This window comes from Nyctereutes procyonoides, unplaced genomic scaffold (assembly GCF_905146905.1).
Source record: "Nyctereutes procyonoides isolate TBG_1078 unplaced genomic scaffold, NYPRO_anot_genome, whole genome shotgun sequence".
In the NCBI taxonomy this organism is placed as follows: Eukaryota; Metazoa; Chordata; class Mammalia; order Carnivora; family Canidae; genus Nyctereutes; species Nyctereutes procyonoides.
In genome coordinates, this window is record NW_026575042.1 from 33438090 (window position 1) to 33458841 (window position 20752).

Below are 20752 nucleotides of genomic sequence, written 5' to 3' on the forward strand. Positions count from 1 at the left end.
CAACAGAGAGAGGCAAACCATAAGAGATTCTTAACTACAAGAAACACAATGAGGGTTGCTGGAGGGGAGATGGTTGGGGAGATAGGGTAACTGAGTGATGGGCTAAGGAGGGCACTTAAAGTAATGAGCACTGGCTGTCATATATAACTGATGAATCACCGAATACTACCTCTGAAGCTAATAATACATATGTTAAGGAAATTTAAATAAAAAAAATTTTTAAAAGGAAATATGAGTGGATATGATGACACAGAGTATTTTGACAACTATAGTGTAAATGTGCTTATCTTGAGGTTGCTGCATGAATTGTCATAAAGTTGGCAAAAACTCAAAGCATTGAGTTCTCTTTTATGTATCGTCTGAAATCAAGATACCTAAATTACAAAATATTAATATATTCGTAAGAAATAAAGTTAGGCTATGGATATAATAGGTAAATGAGTTCCTATCAGATCATGCACAATAACCTTGTTCAGTCCTATTAACCATATTCTTCCTTGTTAAAATATGGAATAAAATCGGGGCAGCTGGGTGACTTAGTAAATTAAGCATCCAACTCTTGATTCTGTCTGGCTCAGGTCATGATCTCAGGTCGAGATATGGAGCCCCATGTCAAGCTCTGAGATCCACACAAAGTCTGCTTGGGATTTTCTCTCGCCTTCTCCCTCTACATCTCCTCCTACTCATACTCTCTCTCTCTTTCTCTAAATAAATAAAATGTTTGAAATATACATATATAGAGAGTAAAATATATGTTTTAGTAAAAATATAGTTTAATATGTCAGATCTACTTACAACACATGAAAAGAAAAAACCTAAGCATAATCAAGTTTAATATCACACGATGATAGAGTTTACAAGAAGCCAGCAAAGAATATAACAAGGTAAGTATCTCTGAGTGATGGGTAAAGGTTGGAATTTTAAGAGGGGATATGGGGTTTTTATCCTTCTTGAAGTAGATTCAACTGAGTCCTTTCTGCACTCAGTTAAGAGACAGTCATATCCTATCCTAATGATGCTGCCAACAGCACAATATCTACAAGATATTTTCTAAGATTATCTATGTCAGATCAGTCTTTGTTTCAACTAATTCAAAACCCTCAAAAGACTATAACAACTAAAAAGGAAGTCCCTCACACCAATCACAACCTATGTTTTTGTTCTTTATACTGAACAGGAAATTCATATTTCTAATATTTGGTTACAGAGCTCCAGGAGGAATATCAAACAGTTAAATAATGTGATACTGCTACAAATTTAATCTTAAATGTCATTAACAATTCTTTTAAATATCCTAGATTGGCTTCCTCTTATTTCTTTAAAATCAATTCCAAATCTTTTACTGTTCTTCTCATAATTCTAGCACTGACTCCAGGTTAACAAATCCTATACTAGATCAAAGGTCCTCATCAGAAGGAAAGAGATCTCCTCCATCTTCTATCTCAAAGTCTTAGGACAAAAGCTTATCAAAATAAGGAACTATATTAACAGATATATATAATTTTCTTCAGCAGTTTGAAAAAAATTTTAAATATTTTTGGTGCAGGAGAAGGGGTTCTACTTTATATATGATTAAAGTTAGCATACAGAGTAAGAAATTGTACAAGTGCACTCAATCCAAATTTACTGAGGTGAAAAAAGGAAGAAATCTCACTGATACCTCAATACCTTTATTTAAGCATGTTTTCTATATTTAAATTACTGAAAGTATAAGTAACGTATTTCAGCCAGAAGCATTAATATAAGTTAGGTTCCCTCTTTAGTAATAAAGCCAGTAAAAAAACCAACCTATTTTATATGTATTTAAATAGTTATAACCAATAAGACAAATATATACAACTATGTATGTACATAAAGGCCATTTTAACTAAAAATGACTTCATAAAATAAACTATTATACTGATATATAATCAAATATATGTATACACAGATAGTAACAGTCATATCTTTACTTGATCAGTCCTTGAACATCTGTATAAAAGATGATATAACTGGATGATGCCTTTGGAAGATTAGGGGATATCATGAAGAAAATTAATAATATCTGAAACACTCAAAGCCACAGCTTGATATCAGCAAGTACTAGAACAATATAGCAATGTATTTTTCCCAAAGCTAAACATGTGCATAATCGTAGGTAACTTTGGATATGACTCAATAGAGGTTGTAAAAATTCCTAATTAGAGTTCCTAGCTTCCTTTAGGACTTTAGTTCTAAATAATTTATAGGCAGTTAATGCTCTTATCCTAACACTAAACAGCATCTTTTATAATGTACTGTCTTCTAAAGAAATTAAAAACAAAAATATGTAATAATACCTCTACTCTAATAATCTAAAAGTAACTGTGGCATACAAATTTGTGTTCTCCTTTCCACAGTGTGTACTAAAATAGGAAAGCAGGTACCCAGTCACCAACTACATTACCCAGATCACTTTAGTATGCACTAAGTTCCCATTAATGGAATGTAAACAGATGGACCAAAAGCTTCTAAGAAGTAGTACTGTTCTATGCTCTCTTCTATTCTAACGTCCAAATGGAAACTACATTGAAGCTCTAAAGGAAAAAAGAACCAGAAAATGGAAGGAGAGTGATCCCTGAATCATCACATGAAGAAAAGATGAGTACGACTAATTCTGGTATAGAATGGTTAGAGAATGAGAAGTTAAAGTCTATCATGATAAGCCACCAGTATTTGTAATTTAATTTTTAGAGCTACCCTACGTAGCTGCTAAAATTTTTGAGAACAAGTTAAAAGATCCACAGTTAATTTCAGAGAGACACTGTAATTATGTAAAAACCATTAAAAAAAATAAAAACCCAAAACCACTTTTAAGTAAATATTAACCTATCATTTGAAGATTTTCAAATACCTATGAAATACACAATTTATATCTTCTGTCCTAAAACATTCTGTATATTCTATATATTACTACTTTTCATTCTAAGAAAGTGGAGGACTAGAGTGCTTAAAAAAAAAAACTTAGTAATTCAAATACTACATAATCAAACAAAGAAACTAGGAGAAATGAAGTTTATGTTTAGAACTTCCTTACTCTTCTCAAATAACCTAAAAGTTTTAAGGCACTAAGCTGATTTTGTGAAATATCCTGGACCAGTTCCAATCTCAATTTAAAATACACACATGATAAGACGTGACCATGGTACTTAAATAATTAAGGAGTTTAAAGGTAATTCAGCCAAATCTCTAAAAGGGACTAACAATGATTACTGTATAAAAATATATAATCATTTCTATGAAAATCCTAGACTATAAAATCTGAAGGTTTCTGAAGATCAAATTAAGATGCTATGATTCTAAGGTATGTGCCTTGGTTTGATAATACCTTGACTGATGTAATGATTTCATTCATCCAATTAGTATTGGTGAAGTTCTATTTATTTCCTTTGCCTCTTACATACATCCTCCTCTAGGATCCAAAAAAACAAGCTGTTTGTGGTTTTGGGAGGCATAATCTATACAAATTCAAACTTTTTCCTTATGTCTTCTTCATGTTTTATTAAATTCATTATATTAAGAAATTCCCCCAAATTACCAAAGACCAAATATGTACATTTTTATATAATATTACTAATATCAGCTATAATAACGGTGAGCTAAAGAATAAACACTGACAGTTTCTAGACAGTCTGCTCCAAAAAAAAAAAAAAGTGTTTAGGCCACTAAAACAAGATCCCCTTTAAGCGAGAAATATATCTGGTGGTGGTATAACAGAGTGTAATATGGCTATTAAGTAAGTCCAAATTTTCTGCTCATCAAGAAGACCACATGACCTAGCAGATAATTCAGGGTTAAGCTGCTAATCTTTCCTCTGTAATGAGATATAGCAAATAAAAGTAACCTAAAATAAAAAAGAAAAACAGTTTCTCACCTAATTTCATTTAAGCCTTCAAAAGGTATTCCATCACTTTTAAACAATCCTGGGATATCATCTTAACCTTTTAAACATAATCAAAGATACCATTCAATGAAAACTTCTTGTGTCTGCCTTTACTTCTCTCTGAACCAGGATTTATTTTCTCTGGACCAAGAGGAAAAAAGAATATTAGAAGAATTCTTCAAAAGAGGATGGGACATAAAGCCAGAAAGAGAGATGGCCCAGGGACCACAACTGTTCAGATGGAGGGGACGAGAGAGAACAAAAAATAGCAGTAGAGGAAGTACCTGCTTTAGGTCAAGAAACAAGTTTTACCCTGATGTGGTCCTGAATCCTATCCTCTTACCCATCCCCACATAGACCTATGTTGGACTATATAGTTAACTCCCCAGTCCTTGATTCCAATCTTCCCCTTCTTCCTATTGATAATGAGCACCAGGTTTTCAATATTACCAACAATGGCCAAAAGGACCACCACAATGATAACATGGGGGCTAGTTGTCAAATGTCCATAAGGGATGAGAGGGGATTTCTTATCCATGTAAAAATTACCAGCAGGGGACTTCCAGAGAAGTGTATATTGAGAAGGCTATCATCCTGGGAGAGTAATTCATCCCTAGCCCTCATCTCAAAATAGGCAGAGCTGGGGCAGCCCCAGTGGCACAGTGGTTTAGCACCGCCTTCAGCCTGGGGTGTGATCCTGGGGACCCGGGATCAAGTCCCGCGTCGGGCTCCTTGCATGGAGCCTGCTTCTCCCTCTGCCTGTGTCTCTGCCTCTCTCTCTCTGAATAAATAAATAAAAATAAATAAATAAAGATTCAAAATAGGCAGAGCTAGCAATGTCCATCTCATCAAGGATTTTCCCAGAGGTGTTCTACTGCTGCTTAATATAGAATGAGCTGCCTATAGTGTACCACCAGCATGTATGTGGAATGTTATCAAATAACAGTCACAAAAGAGCCTCTGCAGCTTAGCTTCCCAGCCTGCATTTAAAAGGCACAGGCATCCTAGCAGGGATGCTATTCCAACAAAGATGCTATATTGTAGGATCAGGTCTTCTTTTTCCAAATCATGGATGACCATCAGGTTCACCCACTAGCAAAATAACATCTGGTTGTACTACTGGACCTTCAAATACCATTTCTGTCACATTTGAGGTTGTACAGGTAATCAATGTCCACAAAGGTACAATTGTTAGGCATTACCAGGCTCTGGCCACTCTTGTTTGCCTTTATCTGTAGGAACTAAGAGGTCTAGAATGGAGAGTTCACCTCAAGAACCCAGGGCCTGGCACCAGTAGCACTCCTCCCCTTCCACCTCCACCCCTAAATTATCAACTCAATCATGGGACATGTGAAATGTAATGTGGCTGACTGTCATTATTAATGTAGACTCCTCATTAGGATCAAGACATAGGAATAAGAACTGGATAGGACAGAAAGATACTCATGGGGCTTTGTAACAGAACCCAAAGTGTGCTGCATGGGTGAGTATCTACAACTGTGCTGCCCACAGCTTCCTTTCATATACAAATTTCATTTTTTAGTAATATCAAAATATATAGCTACCGAAACTGTGATTATGTACATTTTGACTGTTAAAATATTAACAACTTCAATTATTAGACAACTTCCTGCTACCGTGGGAACGATCACGTATCTATGCTATTTTATATATGAGAAAAATAAACTTCTGTCTTGTTTAAACATCTATTTACAGTTTTCTACTTCAGCTAAGCTTATTCTAGATGTTTATGTTAAATTTAAATTTTTCATTATGATGTTAAAAATCAGATTAAATGTATGACCTACATTTTGCACTACAGGGTATTTACCCCAAAGATACAGATGTAGTGAAATTATGGGACACCTGCACCCCAATATGCATAGCAGCAATGTCCACAATAGCCAAGTTATGGAAGGAGCTAAGATTTCCTTCAACAGATGAATGGATAAAGAAGATGTGGTGTGTGTGTGTAAAGGAATATTACTCAGCCATCAGAAAGGATGAATATCTGCCATTTACACAGACGTGGATAGAACTGGAGGGTATTATGCTGAGTGAAATAAGTCAATCGGAGAAAAACAATTATCATATGGTTTCACTCATCTGTGGGATATAAGAAATAGAAATAGTGCAAGGGACCATAGGGAAGGTGGAGAAACTGGGGAAAAATTAAGAGAAACCATGAGAGACTCCTAACTCTGGAAACAAAGGGTTACAGAGCAGAGGCGGGTAGAGGGATAGGGTATCAGGTGACAGGCGTTAAGGAGGGCATGGGACAAGATGAGCACTGGATGCTATACTGTATGTTGGCAAACTGAATTTAAATTTTAAAAATCAGAACAAAAGTTTTAGTATTTTTATATGATTTTTATTTTTTTATGATTTTTAAATCCTTTATCCAATATCTTACAGCAGTAGTCATAGCTATAAACACATATTTCTTATGTTATATTTTGACTAATTCTACTAATCATAGCTAGTATTTATATCTGCTTAATTCTCTAAGGTTTTACTCCTCACTATCTTCATTGTAATATTTCCTTCCTTCAATATCTTCTGGCCATCTTTGTCATTCATTTCAGTCAGTGATATACTTGCTCTCTCTCCTAATATCTCATTAGAATTTCTTTTATAATTACACTTCTTCAATATTGTCCAGCCATTTTACTACTTATTGAACCTTTTAAGTTTTGCGATGAACATTTAGAAATTCAGTTGTTATGAAACACTTTTATCCATTTTATTAATGGCTCAGTAATGTATCTAATTTCTATGAAATCATTATATAACTATGAGTTCAAACACAAGTTAACAGGTGAGATTTAAATAAACTCACAGGTGCTTTTCCACTTTCTTTAGTGTAGTCAGTAAAACGCACACAGCTAAACCTTGAGGAAGAATTTCTCTGTATTTTATATGTTGAGATTTTGGCAACATCATTTGTATGTTGGGGACTAGAAGAAATCAATGGCCTTTAAAAATTCAAGTTTCCTTTACATCAGAACAAAGCTTCCTCTCTAAGGGAGAGAGAATGATCACAGACTATCCTCTAAGACATCTCTCTTTTTCCAATCATACTGAAATGGACAAACCAGTTTTCCCTTCAGAGTCACATGTCAAAAGCAAACAGAAGACTAAATTGTGTCAGGAGGTACATCTCATTTATACTCTAACTCCAATTCCTATTCACAGAAGTTATTATTAGTAAGTAGTACACTAAGACAATTAATATTTATCAATGGTTTGTGATGGTATATTAACAGACCATTTGATTAATATGGAGGATTTTCTTTCCCTTATATGATTAGAAAGTTTAGGCAGACAAGGATCAGACAAGTTTAGTTCATCTGTATCTCTTGCACCTAACCCCATGCCTGAAACAATCAGCTTTTAATGAATTTTTGTTGAATGAATAACCTATATAATCCAACGTTTTTAGTTGATATCTGAGGGAACAGAATTCAAATACCAATGGATTACAGAAGTTCACTTAAATGCTTACTAATAAGCTCATAACTACAAAAAAAAAATACCAGTTAGATTAAGTAAATAACATGAATGTTCCAAAATTCAACATGCATTCAGTGTCACATATCTAAAAGTCAGAATGTCCAAACCAAATTATTTCCATATCCATCCTCCAACACCTATCGTCATGCAAATTTTCTTTGGTGGACACCACCAAGTCAAACTAGAAATCACCTTAGATTTTTTCCTTTTTCTCATCTTTCAGAATCACACCATAGCCTTAATATTTGTAGACTCTGCCACTTCCTCTTCATCCTCACTGACACTCTAAATTTAAATATGCATTTCTTCCTAATTGATTAGTAAAAATCTGGATCAGTAAAAAGATTCTGATTCCAGTCCTACAACCTCCAAATCATTATCTAAACTACATCCAGGAAAGTATTTCTAAAAATGCTACTATTCATCAATAAAGTCCTTTTCTTTCTAAAATGTCATCAATTTTACAAAAAGGTCTTCTGTAGCCAATGTTTTTGGAAAATCACTACATTCTTTCCCCTGTTGGAGGCACAAAATGTGAAGATTTTGAGAAGATTTGTATTAAAGAACCTGATTTGTTTGTTTGTTTGTTTATTCAGCATCCCACAAACCCTTGATTCCTACAATTATGTATGGCTTTTCTGTCTTCTTGGTTTTTTTCCCTATCAAAACACTCAATGTACAGAATCTAACCTTTCTCTTAGCTCTATTTTTACTAGAGCATTGTATGCCCTCTACAGTAAAAGGTATAGATCTCATCTTTACATGTCTTGTTTCTACTATAAGAAATACTCTTTGCTGCCTATCTAATTCCCACCCATCATTCAAGTCACAGTACAAGCTTTATGTATTTAGGCAAGCCTTCCATAGGCCTAAGTGAATTTTTCGTGTTTTCAACCCACCCTGTGTATCTTCTTACTAAAGTATTCTACAATATGCTTCCCTGAGGACAAAACTGTGGTTTTAGTTCTGAATATACAGCCTCTGGTTACAAGAGGTGCATAAGTACCTATTCAGCTAGTGAAATGGATTCTTTACAATTCTGATAGGGAGAAAAGACAGGAAAGCCATAAATAGTTGTAGGAATCAAGGGTTTACGGAATGCTGAATAAACAAAAGTAATCAGGTTCTTCAATACAAATCTAATCAAAGCTTTCACATTTTGTACCTCTCCAAAGGGGAAAGGATGCAGTCATTTTCCAAACATACTGACTAAAAAAGACCTTGTTTGGGAAAGCATTTCAGAAACACTTATTTTTATTTCAGATAACACAATAAACACGATAGACAAGGTAAAGAGGACCCAGCTTCAACGACACTTAATATTTTACAACCACACTTATTTCTTTTTCCTTCTTCGGCAGTTTCAGTTGCAGCACCCCACATGGACCTATCTGATCCCATTCTCTTTCTATCTTCTAGGTAAACAATATCATAAACTTGATTTGAACTTATGTGTTTACACTTTACTATAAGTGGTACAATATAGTATGTATCATTCTGTAGCTTTGCTTTGTTCTTTAAAATGCATTTCTGCATTTCTGAAATAATGCATAACAGTACCTACCTATAGCTCTAGTTCACTCATTTTAATCACTACAGAAAACTTAAGTTTCCAAATACCACATTTTATTTATCGATTATCCTATTCATATACATTTAGGTTCTAAATGTATTTTTTTGCTATTATAAGCAAAACAGCAATAAAAAGAATTGTATTTGCCTCCTTTATATACACAAAAAAAGTTCTAGAGGTTACATCTAGGAAACGATTGCTTTTCTTCAAAGTAGTCACAATTTAAAAAACAAAATCAAAGAATAAAAAGATGGCTTCCACAGTGTAGGCACTCATTAAATATTTGCAAAATGAATGAAAAATGGATAGGTCATCCAACTTTTCTTGATAATGCCAAATTTTTTTCCAAAGGGTTTAGACAGATTTGTACTCCCAATAGTTGGCACTCTATAGTTTTACTGACCCTTAGTATCTTCTACTATTTTAATGTTATTCAATCTGATGAGTGAGACACAGTATTTTATAGTGTTATAGCCAAAATTTTATTAGTTCAATCTTTAGCACTTTATTTGAATGAGCTCTTGTCTCCTATTACATATTCTAATAGATTATTACTGCTGTACAGAAGGCTGATTTTTTAATGTCAATTTTATTCTAGGAATTTCGCCGAACACTTTCATTAGTTCTAACAGTCTATAATTTATCCTGAAAAATCTGCAAAGACAATTCCATATTCTATGAGTATGTATAATTTTATATCTTCCTTACCAAGCTAAGGAAATTCCCTCTTGTTCCTATTTCACTAAGAGTTACTGTTCATCACAAACATCACCTAAACTTTATCAAATGCTTTTTTTCTAAACATTTCACATAAGGATAAGTTCTCCCTTCCAAAACATGTCTATCTGGTATATTATAGTAAAATATTTTTTAATAGTATAATAGTTTACTATTAAAAATATTTTACTATCCTTGGATAGTAAACCACCTTTATGCAGATAGAATTTTAGGTTTTAAAAACGTATTGACCCCCAATCATTATTATTTTTATTTAATTGGCTTTTTCTACAATTTCTTTCTCTATTTGATTTCCATTTCTACTTTATCCCTTCCTTCCTAATTATTTCTCTTTCTTCTTAATTTCCTCAGGTTTGCTCTTTTTCTAGTTTCTACTGCTTTTGCTAATATTAATACATTTAAGACTGTATATTTATTCAATTAGTGCTTTAACTGGCCTCAATATTTTTACTAACAGTATTTTAATTAACATTCACACATCAACTCTTTATATAACCTCTTAACCATATCTGTAAGTATAATTCAAAAGAATCTATTTTTTTGTATTTCAATGTTATTTGCACTGTGGTCAGACAATAGGATCAAATATTCCTTGAAATTATTTAAAGATTCCCTTTTAATCCTTCATGTTCTGCAGCTATACTCTACTATTTAAAAAGAAGTAATTATTTTTACTTATATTGCTCACTCCTGAGAACAAACTCTGGATCTGAGGAAATATGCCTAAGAAATTTTTCTAAAATTATCTCCTAAAAACCATGTCTCTTCTATTCCCTTTTATTTCTTCCTCTAGCATATTTTGAGCCCTTCAATACATACCAAAGTCACGTAACTGCTCTTTCACATTTACTTCTTTATTTCTCCGGACTACATTCTAAACGAATGCCCAATAAATGTCAATTTTTGAATTCTCCCTTTGATGGCATCTACTGTCGTTTCTTTCCCTCAGTAAAACTAATTAAATTTATTCCCTTTTTTGTTAGATATAATTTCTCCTTTCATCTCTCTAGTACCTTAAATTGCTATTTATTTCTTTTACTATTCATCCCTCCCCATCTGAAGTTTTGTGTTTATCTCTGCTTATCTGGTCACTCCACTGCAGAACTAGATCATATAATGCAGGTTTAGAGTTTACAGCTTTAAAATAATATGGTGAATTTTTACAGACCCAGTCACCAACTTAGTTAAGCAGACATTTCAATTCTGGTCCTCATTTTAAGAACAATGCCTGTCTTCTCCCTTTTCTCAGCTCTTGATTTCCCATAAATAAAGTTTTAGATTATTATCCAACCAAGGACCCTCTTGAGTATTAAGAGTCTCTATTAATAACTACATAAACAATAAGCATAAACTAGGAGTCTCAAAGGTAACCTGGGATACATAATCCCCTAAACATATGCTTTAGCTTATGCAACAGTCATCAGTGCCTTTCTTCAGTCTCCTTAAAAGTATGGAGACTAATGTTAGGGCCTGGCTTCATGTACTAATAAGCCTGACTCTATTCCTCTGTTTCATGAAACAATTTGAGTCCTTTTAACACATAAAAACCAAATTCTTGGCTGTAAGTACCTTCTTCTCTATGCTAAACCCAATCCTCTTCATCATTGTAGACTATCTTCTACTTTAAGCACACAAATAGTTTCTAAACTCATTAATGTCTGTATTTTCTTTTTAATATTCATCTATCATTATGTTTGAAATGAGGAGGTAATAAATAGTGAGATTAGTGTGCCACCTTCAATAAAAGAAACATCAATTTTTTAAATATGCATTCCCTCTACTCAGCAACTACTTTCAGAAATTTATGTTACAAAAACACTCCCACACATACATTTTAGATAGATATCTGACTATTCAAAGAAGTATTATGGTTAATAAAATAAAACTATTCTGGTTTATATGAATAGTAAACTAGTTTTAGTAGTGTAGTTTATATTTTAAGAATAAAGCAGGTGAAATAAAAACTGTTTAAATAAATTATGGCCCAGTAATGTTAAGGAATAGTATAAAAACATTAAAAATTAAAAAGTAAATTCAGAGGAAATAATGCCCATAATTAGAATCCTGAATGAAAAAAAATTACAAAATAGTCATTATTTGGTTTCAAATTCTAAACCAGATTTTGTTACATTAAATATTGAAGTTATTTTTCATATTTTAAGCTGGTATTGAGATTTAATACAATATACATTAAAATTATCTTTATAAATACAAAGATCTTATAAAATCTTACATGAAAAAAATGAAAGCAAATACTGAAATGCAATGTTTAAATTTATACATAAAACTAAACCTCCTTGGGGTGTCTGAGGGGCTCAGTCGGTTAAGCATCCGACTCTTGATTTCGGCTCTGGTCATGATCTTGGGATCCTGGGATCAAGCCTCATGTCAGGCTCTGCACTCAGCAGGAAGTCTGTTTGAGGATTCTCTCCCTCTGCCCATTCCCCTGCTCACACTGGCATGCTCTCTCTAAAATAAATAAATAAATCTATAAAAAATAATACAAATAAAAGATAAAAATAAAAAATAAATTTCCTTCATTTTTCTGCTTAAGTTTCCACCTATAAGTGGAAAGCCATAAAATACCCTTCAAAAATAAAATATTTATAGCTTGCTAACAATTTTTCTACTAAAGTGTAATAAAGAAACTATCAAGCTTTGTGGCTAAAGGTCATTATTTTAAAATTATACTTATGTATCTTAGAGTCTGACTATTGCTTCAAATTAACTGGAAATTTTGTATTTCGTTTACCATTAGCATCATCACACTACCCCACCTCCCTCTCTTCCCACATGAATTCCAAGATCCTTGAACATATTAATTTGGTAACATACATAAAAAGGAGTAAACACCAAACTCCCTTAAGGAATGCAAAAGGAAATACAGGTTAAAAAATAAAAAGTATACTAATGAAAAGTTCTAAAAGTAAACCTGTTTCATAAGTTACCTAAATTTTATTTTTTTATTTTTATTTTTTTTTATTATTTGTTTATGATAGTTACAGAGAGAGAGAGAGAGGCAGAGACACAGGCAGAGGGAGAAGCAGGCTCCATGCACTGGGAGCCCGACGTGGGATTCGATCCCGGGCCTCCAGGATCGCGCCCCGGGCCAAAGGCAGGCGCCAAACCGCTGCGCCACCCAGGGATCCCCATAAGTTACCTAAATTTTAAAGAAACTGAAAATTCAGCATAAAAAATGAGCAAATAAATAGTGAATAAAAAGGCTGAACTTTTATTATTGGTGATCAAAGAAATACAGATTAAAATAATGAATTACAGTGGCACCTAGGTGGTGCAGTCTGCTGAGCCTCCAACTCTTGGTTTCAGCTCAGGTCATGATCTCAGGGTCATGGGATCAAGCCCTGTGTGGGGCTCTATGATTAGTGTGGAATCTGCTTGGATTTTTCTCTCCCTCAATAAATAAATCAATCTTTAAAAGTAAATAACTAAGTAAATAAATAAAACAATGAAATACAATTTTCACCGATGTTACCAAATAGATTCTAAATATAAAGTATTCAGTTGCTAGGCAGACTCTGGTGAAAGATATACTAGTAAAGTTTTTTGGAGAGTAGAATGTATTTATGTATTACACAGTTAAGAAATAACCTTTCACCAAATAATTTTACCTCAACTATTTTAAAACGAAAATAAGAATTGAAGAAGTAAACATGAATGACTTCTGTTAACAGTAAAAAAAATGTAAAGATGCACTAAAAGAATAGCAAAATAATTATGGTTTACCTTACAATAAATTAGTAAGAAGCCAATAATTATGAGCTCTTGCAGAATATTTAGTAATATATGTTAAGTGAATGAGGAAAGAGAAGGGAGAATAAGAAGTTTATAAAAGATCACATACACAAAATAATTATGGAATATTAATTATGGTTATTCCTAGTTCACTATTTAATCCTTTTTTATACCCTTTCTTATTTGAAATATTCTTCAGTACACATATTACTTATTTTAAGCCTGATTCTAAAAAAATATACTATGGCAATAAAAATTTTCTTAGGTAGCTATTATACAAAAGTCATTTTACTTAGTACACTGTAATCTAAAGTGCCTTTCCTAATACTGTTTAGAAAACAAAAGTTTTTAAGATAAATTTCTCAATGTTATACAATCAGCAAGATATGTAAAATGTCACTTAAAAGGATTCACATAGGTGTACTGCTTTGTAAATAAAAACACTTAAAATTTACCTGCATTGCACTTTTCCCCAATTTCACCACTTCAAATAATGTGACAGGCTCCCCTTCACCATTCTGTTGAGGGTGCCCATTAGCTCTTCCACGACCTGTTCCTCTAACAGTAGATTCAATTCTACTCTTCTCTCCTGGAGATTTTCGAGGTTTCTTATTTGTAGACTGATAAAAAGATGAGGGAAACATTAAATTAAACACAGGTACACTTTGCTTTATGCAGAATACCTCAGTTATGTATGACCCTGTGATAAATACTTAGCACTACCTACAGGTAAGAGATACAATTCCTGACCAAAGGAAGCTTTACAACTTTTAGTAATTAAAAACAAACTGCAAACGGTAAAGTGTAATTTATATAAGACATGAAAATTTAAAAAGAAGTTAGTGTTTTACACAACAATGATGCCAAAGCTGAAGATTTTAACCATGCCTGCTTTACATCTCTTTCTTTATACCTTCCTCAATAGTCTATTCCCTCAGAAACCTCATTCAATAAAATTTAACTTGGAAATACTGCATATTCAACTTCTCCATATAGATCCTCAAGTACTTCTTATCCACTCAACTCATGTAACAAACATACACTGAACATATTTAAAATTGTTCTAGGTTCTAGAAATACAACAATAAACTATATAAACACTCCTGCCTTGACGGAATTGATACTCATCCCATCTCCCCAATTTTTTAAAAAAACTCAACATTAGCTACCACTTTATGTCTAACCTTTAAGCCAAGGGCAATTTGATAGAATCACCAGCAGTCACTATTATTATTCCCATAAATTTCATTCATATATAAACTCATCATGGTTGCTGCTTCACCAAACTTAACCAATGAAAATAGCATTGCCAAATATAATACACACGTCTTGAAACTCTATCAATAAGCCACATGGATTTGTCCTTTCAGATATTTTTTGCCTCCCTATATTTCTTACCTGAGGTAGGTCTCTGAGACTCAAGTAATCTTGACCGTTGTGAGGATTTCTGGCCAAGTGTTTTATAGAATGTTCATCAACTAGGTTTTGTCTGATGGTTTTTCTCATCACTGCACTGAGATAAGGGTTTGGAGAAGATTTTTTTCACCTCATATCAAAGGTATACACTACCAACATGATTTATTACTGTAAATGCTGACTTTAATCAATTGACTAAGGTGGTGCTTGTCAGGTTTCTCCACTGTAAAGTTACTTTTCCACCCCCTTCCATAGTGTACTTTTGGAAAAAAGATACTTCATACATCCCACATTTAAGAGGTGGGGAGTTATTCAACATTTCTTTCAGGGAGAAGTATTTACATATATTTAGAAATTCTTTAGTATGGGAGACATGTCTGTTCTCATTCATTCAATCATTTAAACTAATGTGGATTCATTAGAATTTATTTTATCCTCTGGGTTATAATTCAACACAGTTCTACTATTCAACCTGCTTCAGCTCTGGCCATTGGGAAATCTTTTATTTGGCTCTTACATCCATTTCACATACGCCCATCTGTGTGTGTACTTATGTGCCTTACTAATTACGTTCTGACAGCATAATATTCTGCAGGCTCATCTTATATATTCCCTTCCTCAATTTAAAAACCAGCCAATACTCCAAGGACTCTAGTTCCTTTTATTGGAGAATGATATCAGAAGAAGATCTGGGCAATAGGTTTTGTTTCTTGATATTGAGTGTCCTTTCTTCTAGGCTCTAAAGCAAAGAAATATGTGCTCTCTATATATACATGTAAATATATTCATTTATATTTTATTTATTTATTTATTTATTTAAATAAATAAATCGGTATGGTCCCAACCCAACAGTGACAAACCTGGCACCCACTAGTATGCAGTATTAGAACTGTTCAATCATACCCCAAAAGAAACAATTTCATTAACCAGATTATATTGCTTATATATACAACGTAGTTTCTTTGATTTTAGTATTACAGATTCATTTCCAAAGTTACTTAAGTCAGCAACTTCCTGCCAACTCGCTCCAGTGACATGGTTTCAAATACTTCAAAAAGAGGTAGACTGCTTTGTCACGTGCTACATTCCATCCTAGTATCCACCTAACCTCCTAAATGAATTTATAAAATCTATACTTATAAAATTCACTTTTTCAGTGAAGTTCAATGGGTTTCAACAAATGTACAGTGTCATGTATGCACAATATAATATCAAAGAAAAGTTTTCATCATCTGAAAAAAAAATCCCTGTGTTTCTCCTACTCCACCCTCCCACTTCTCTTTGACAAACAATGAATTCTTTGATCCTAACTATAGTTTTAGTTTTTACAGATTCACATAGTTAAATCACACAATATGTAGCCTCTTTAGGCTGTATCTTTCACTTTAACAATATACATTTGAGTTTCATCTATGTCTTAGTGGCTGAATAGCCAATTTCTTTTCATTCCTAAATAATATTCCATTGTATGAATGCATCACATTTTGCCATTCACTTACCTAATGATGGACATCTTGGTCACCATTTCTTGACAGTTAGGAATAAAGCTGCTATACACATTTATATATAGCATTTTGTAAAGACATAATTTTCAAATGAGTTACATAAAAATCTAGGATGATTATTATTTTTTTTAAAGATTTTATTTCTTTATTCATGAGAGACAAAGAGAGAGAGGCAGACACATAGGGAGAGCAGGCTTCCCACGAGGAGCCTGATGTGGGACTCGATCCCAGGACCCTGAGATCACAAACTGAGGCAAAGGCAGATGCTCAACCACTGAGCCACCGAGGTGCCCTGGATGATTATTATTGAATCATACGATAAAACTACATTTAGCTTTGTAGAAAAACCTGCCAGAATGTCTTCCAAAGTATATATAATTTTTGCATTCCCAATGATGAATGAGAGTTCCTAATGCTTTGTAGTCTTGACAGCTTTGTCAGGTTTTTGGATTTCAGCTATTCTAATAGATATACAGTTGTTATCTCATTGTTATCTTAATTTGCAATTCCTAAATGACACATGACTAAGGATTTTTAATAATTCTTCACAATAAAGTTTTCTGTTCCAATTACTGGAATAGATACTATTTCCTGACTAGGCCTCGATTGTCTACACTTGCACTAACATGGTAGCCCCTACTCTCATGTAGCTGAGAATGTGAAATAGGACTAGTCAAAAATAAAATGTCTGGACAGTAAGCATAAAATAGTCACAAGATTGTAAAGATTTAAAATGAAAAATAACATATAAAATATCTCACTTATAATGTTACATTAATTACATGAGGAAATAACATATTAGATATATTAAAATTAATTTTATTACCCATTTTTGGGGGATCTTAGTAGAAAATATGAAGTTGCAGATGTGGCTCACATCCTATTTCTGTTGAACGATCCCACATTATTCCAATACTATACCCACAGTAATTCTTATACTACAAAAGTAATGCCATCACATCTTAACCTTTAGTGACCCTCCTAACCATCAATTTAAAATCCAAACTCTTCAGCATGGCAAGTAAGGCTATTATTTACTATCTGTTCAGTCACCTACCATACCAAATATCCATCTTTACAGGCTAATAAGGTTGCCTAAAAACATTTCATGCATTCATTCTCTGTAGCTAGACTCTTGATTTTGGCTCCTCCTAATAAGTCTTGTATCTGGGCTCACTCTTCAGAGTAACAGGTATTTTCTCAGTATCATGCAAGCACATGTTTCTGTGTGTGTGTGTTGTATATGCATATATGTGTGTTTGAAGAGAGGAAGCAAAATGTTATTTTTCCATATTAAATAAGTTATACACTCACATGGCCTAAATCAAAAGGTGATTAATGTTATATAATGAAAACTTGCCCACCCCTACCCTCAATCCACAATCTACTCTCCTAAGAGACAAACACTACTACTCAGTACTTGTATGTCATATAAACAAAGAAATGCATATGAAATTAAAAAAGAAACCAGGGCACCTGGGTGGCTCAGTTGGTTAAGCGTCTGCCTTCAGCTCAGGTCATGATCTCAGGGTCCTGGGATCAAGCCCCATGTTAAGCTCCCTGCTCCATTGGGAGCCTGCTTCTCCCTTTCTCTCTCTGCCCTGCTCCTGCTCTCTCTCAGTCTTTCTCTTTCTCAAATAAAATCTTTTATAAAAAAGAAGAAATAAATGGAAATCCATTCTATGTTCATGGGTTGGAAGAATATTCTTAAGAGGTCAATACTTCCCTAAGTAACCTACAGATTCAATGCAATCTCTATCAAAATCTAAATTACCCATTTTGCAGAAATAGAAAAACACTCTATAATTCACAGGGAATCCCAAAAGGAACTAAAATGACCAAAACAATCTTAAGGGGGAAAAAAAAAAAAACAGTGGAAGACTCACACTTCTTGAGTTCAAAACATATTACAAAAATACACTATGAAAACAGTGTGGTGTTGGCATAAAAGCAAACATATAGATCAGTAGAATATAAAAGAGAGCCCAGAAACAAACTCTCATATGTATGGTTTAATGATTTTTGACAAGGGTGCCAAAACCACTCAATGGGTAAGGAGCAAAAGGCAACCCACGGAATGGGAAGAAATATTTACAAATCATATCTGATAAGGGATTAATAACCATAATATATAAAGAACTTATTAACTAGACATTTCTCCAAATAAGATATGTAAACGGCCATTAAGCACAGGGAAAAGATGATCAATCTCACTAATCATTAGGGACCTGCACATTAAAACTACAATGAGATGGAACTCCTCAATTATTAAGATGACTATGGGATGCTTGAGTGGCTCAGCAGATAAGCAGCTCAGGGCGTGATCCTGGAGTCCCAGGATCGAGTCCTACATCAGGCTCCCTGCAGGGAGCCTGCTTCTCTCTCTGCCTGTGTCTCTGCCCCTCTCTCTGTGTGTCTCGCATGAATAAATAAATAAAATATTTTTAAAAATTATTAAGATGGCTACTATCAAAAAAAGAGAAAACATTTCTTGGAGAGGATATGGAGAATTCTGATTTCTCATCAATCAGAATTCTCCACATTCCATCATGCACTGTTGATGGGAATGTAAAATGGTACAGCCATTGTGGGAAACAGTATGTCAGTGCCTCAAAATATTAAAAATAAAAATAACATAAGATCATCCAATTACACATGTAACTATATAACCAAAAGAACGGAAAGTAGGGTCTCAAAAACTTATTTGTACACCCAGCAACATTATTCACAATAGCCCACACTTAAAAGCAACCCCAGGATCTACTGATGGATGAATGGATAGGCAAATGTGGTATATACACACAATGGAATATTCCACTTTAAAAGGGAAGGAAATTCTAACATAATCTACAACATGGGTGAACCTTGAGGACATTATCCTAGGTAAAAGAAGCCAGTCACAAAAGGCAAATACTATTATCATTCCACTTATATAAGGTACTTATTCAAAATCATAGATAGAAACTGGTTACCAGAGGGAAAGCAGAAATAGGCCATTATTGTTTAATGGGGATAGAGTTTACATTTTTGTTTTTATTAAAGTATATCAATTTTATAATAGTTTCAGGTATATGACATAATAATGAGTCAATATTAATATATATGATGAAGTGACCACCACAAATAATCTAGTTATCATGTTACTGTACAAAATTCTTAAAATATTACTTCCTATATTTTCTATGCTCAACATTGTATCCTCATGTCTTATTTATTAGAATTACAGTTTTAAAATAAGAAATTTCTGGAGGGATCCCTGGGTGGCGCTGCGGTTTGGCGCCTGCCTTTGGCCCAGGGCGCGATCCTGGAGACCCGGGATCGAATCCCACGTCGGGCTCCCGGTGCATGGAGCCTGCTTCTCCCTCTGCCTGTGTCTCTGCCCCTCTTTCTCTCTCTCTCTCTCTCTTTCTCTCTGTGACTATCATAAATAAATAAAAATTAAAAAAAAAGAAATTTCTGGAGATGGTGGTAATGACTGCACAATATTCTGAATGTATTTAATACAATTGAACTGTACACGTGAAAATGGTTAAGTTGGCAGATTTTTAGGTGTATTTCACCAGAATAAAAAAAAATGGGGAAAAACCCAAATACATTATATACATATATATTTCTTATATATTTCCACATATCTATTATACTTTGTTACTTATGCACAGTTCTGCACCATTCTATTTTCACATATTTTTAGTCAATCTATAGTCTGTCCTAGAGAATACCTTAATTCTTTTCTGAAAGCTGTAGTGTTGCATTGAACAGACATACAGTAATTTTTTTAGACAACTTGCTGGTGGGCATTTATTTTATTCTGGATATTTTACAATTACAAATAACACAATGACAAGTAAGTCTGTGTATGTGTAGAAATGTTTGTGCGTGTCACATAGACATACATTATATAGTATATAGGTAATATGAGCTAAACTCCCTAAGTAAAGAGGAAATAAGCCAGAATTCTCACACCTGGGATCCTTTAGAATGGATCATAAAGGGGGGAAAGATCATAAAAATCCATTTCATCTCATCTAAGATCCAGCTATTTTATCCCCATTATCCCAAGAGTGATTTTCCCATGTTCCAAATTCGGACAGTAATAAACAGTAAAAGATGCTCAGAAAGACTGTCCCTAATAAAGATTAAGAAGAGAGAAGGTAATAATGCAACACAGGATACATACAATCAATCTTCAGGTTATACCCAAAGGATACAATTTTGCAGTCCTGAGAAGAATCCCCATCTCAGACATATAAACTACATTTATCCCACTCAAATCACATGTTTGCTTGGAGTCTGGCAGGGGGCCAGAGATGTAGGGGAAATTTATGAATTTTGGCAGTTATTTTAACAGGTAAT

At 33.6% G+C, this 20752-nt stretch overlaps 1 protein-coding gene across 1 annotated transcript in view; it reads right to left on the minus strand.

Annotated features, from left to right (window-relative positions):
* STAG1 (stromal antigen 1) overlaps window positions 1-20752 on the minus strand; it is a 397763-nt gene that overhangs the window by 235608 nt on the left and 141403 nt on the right. Inside the window, exon 4 of the mRNA XM_055321295.1 lies at window positions 13934-14098. Within this exon, the coding sequence (XP_055177270.1) occupies window positions 13934-14098 (165 nt within the window). The remainder of the gene's footprint in view (window positions 1-13933; window positions 14099-20752) is intronic.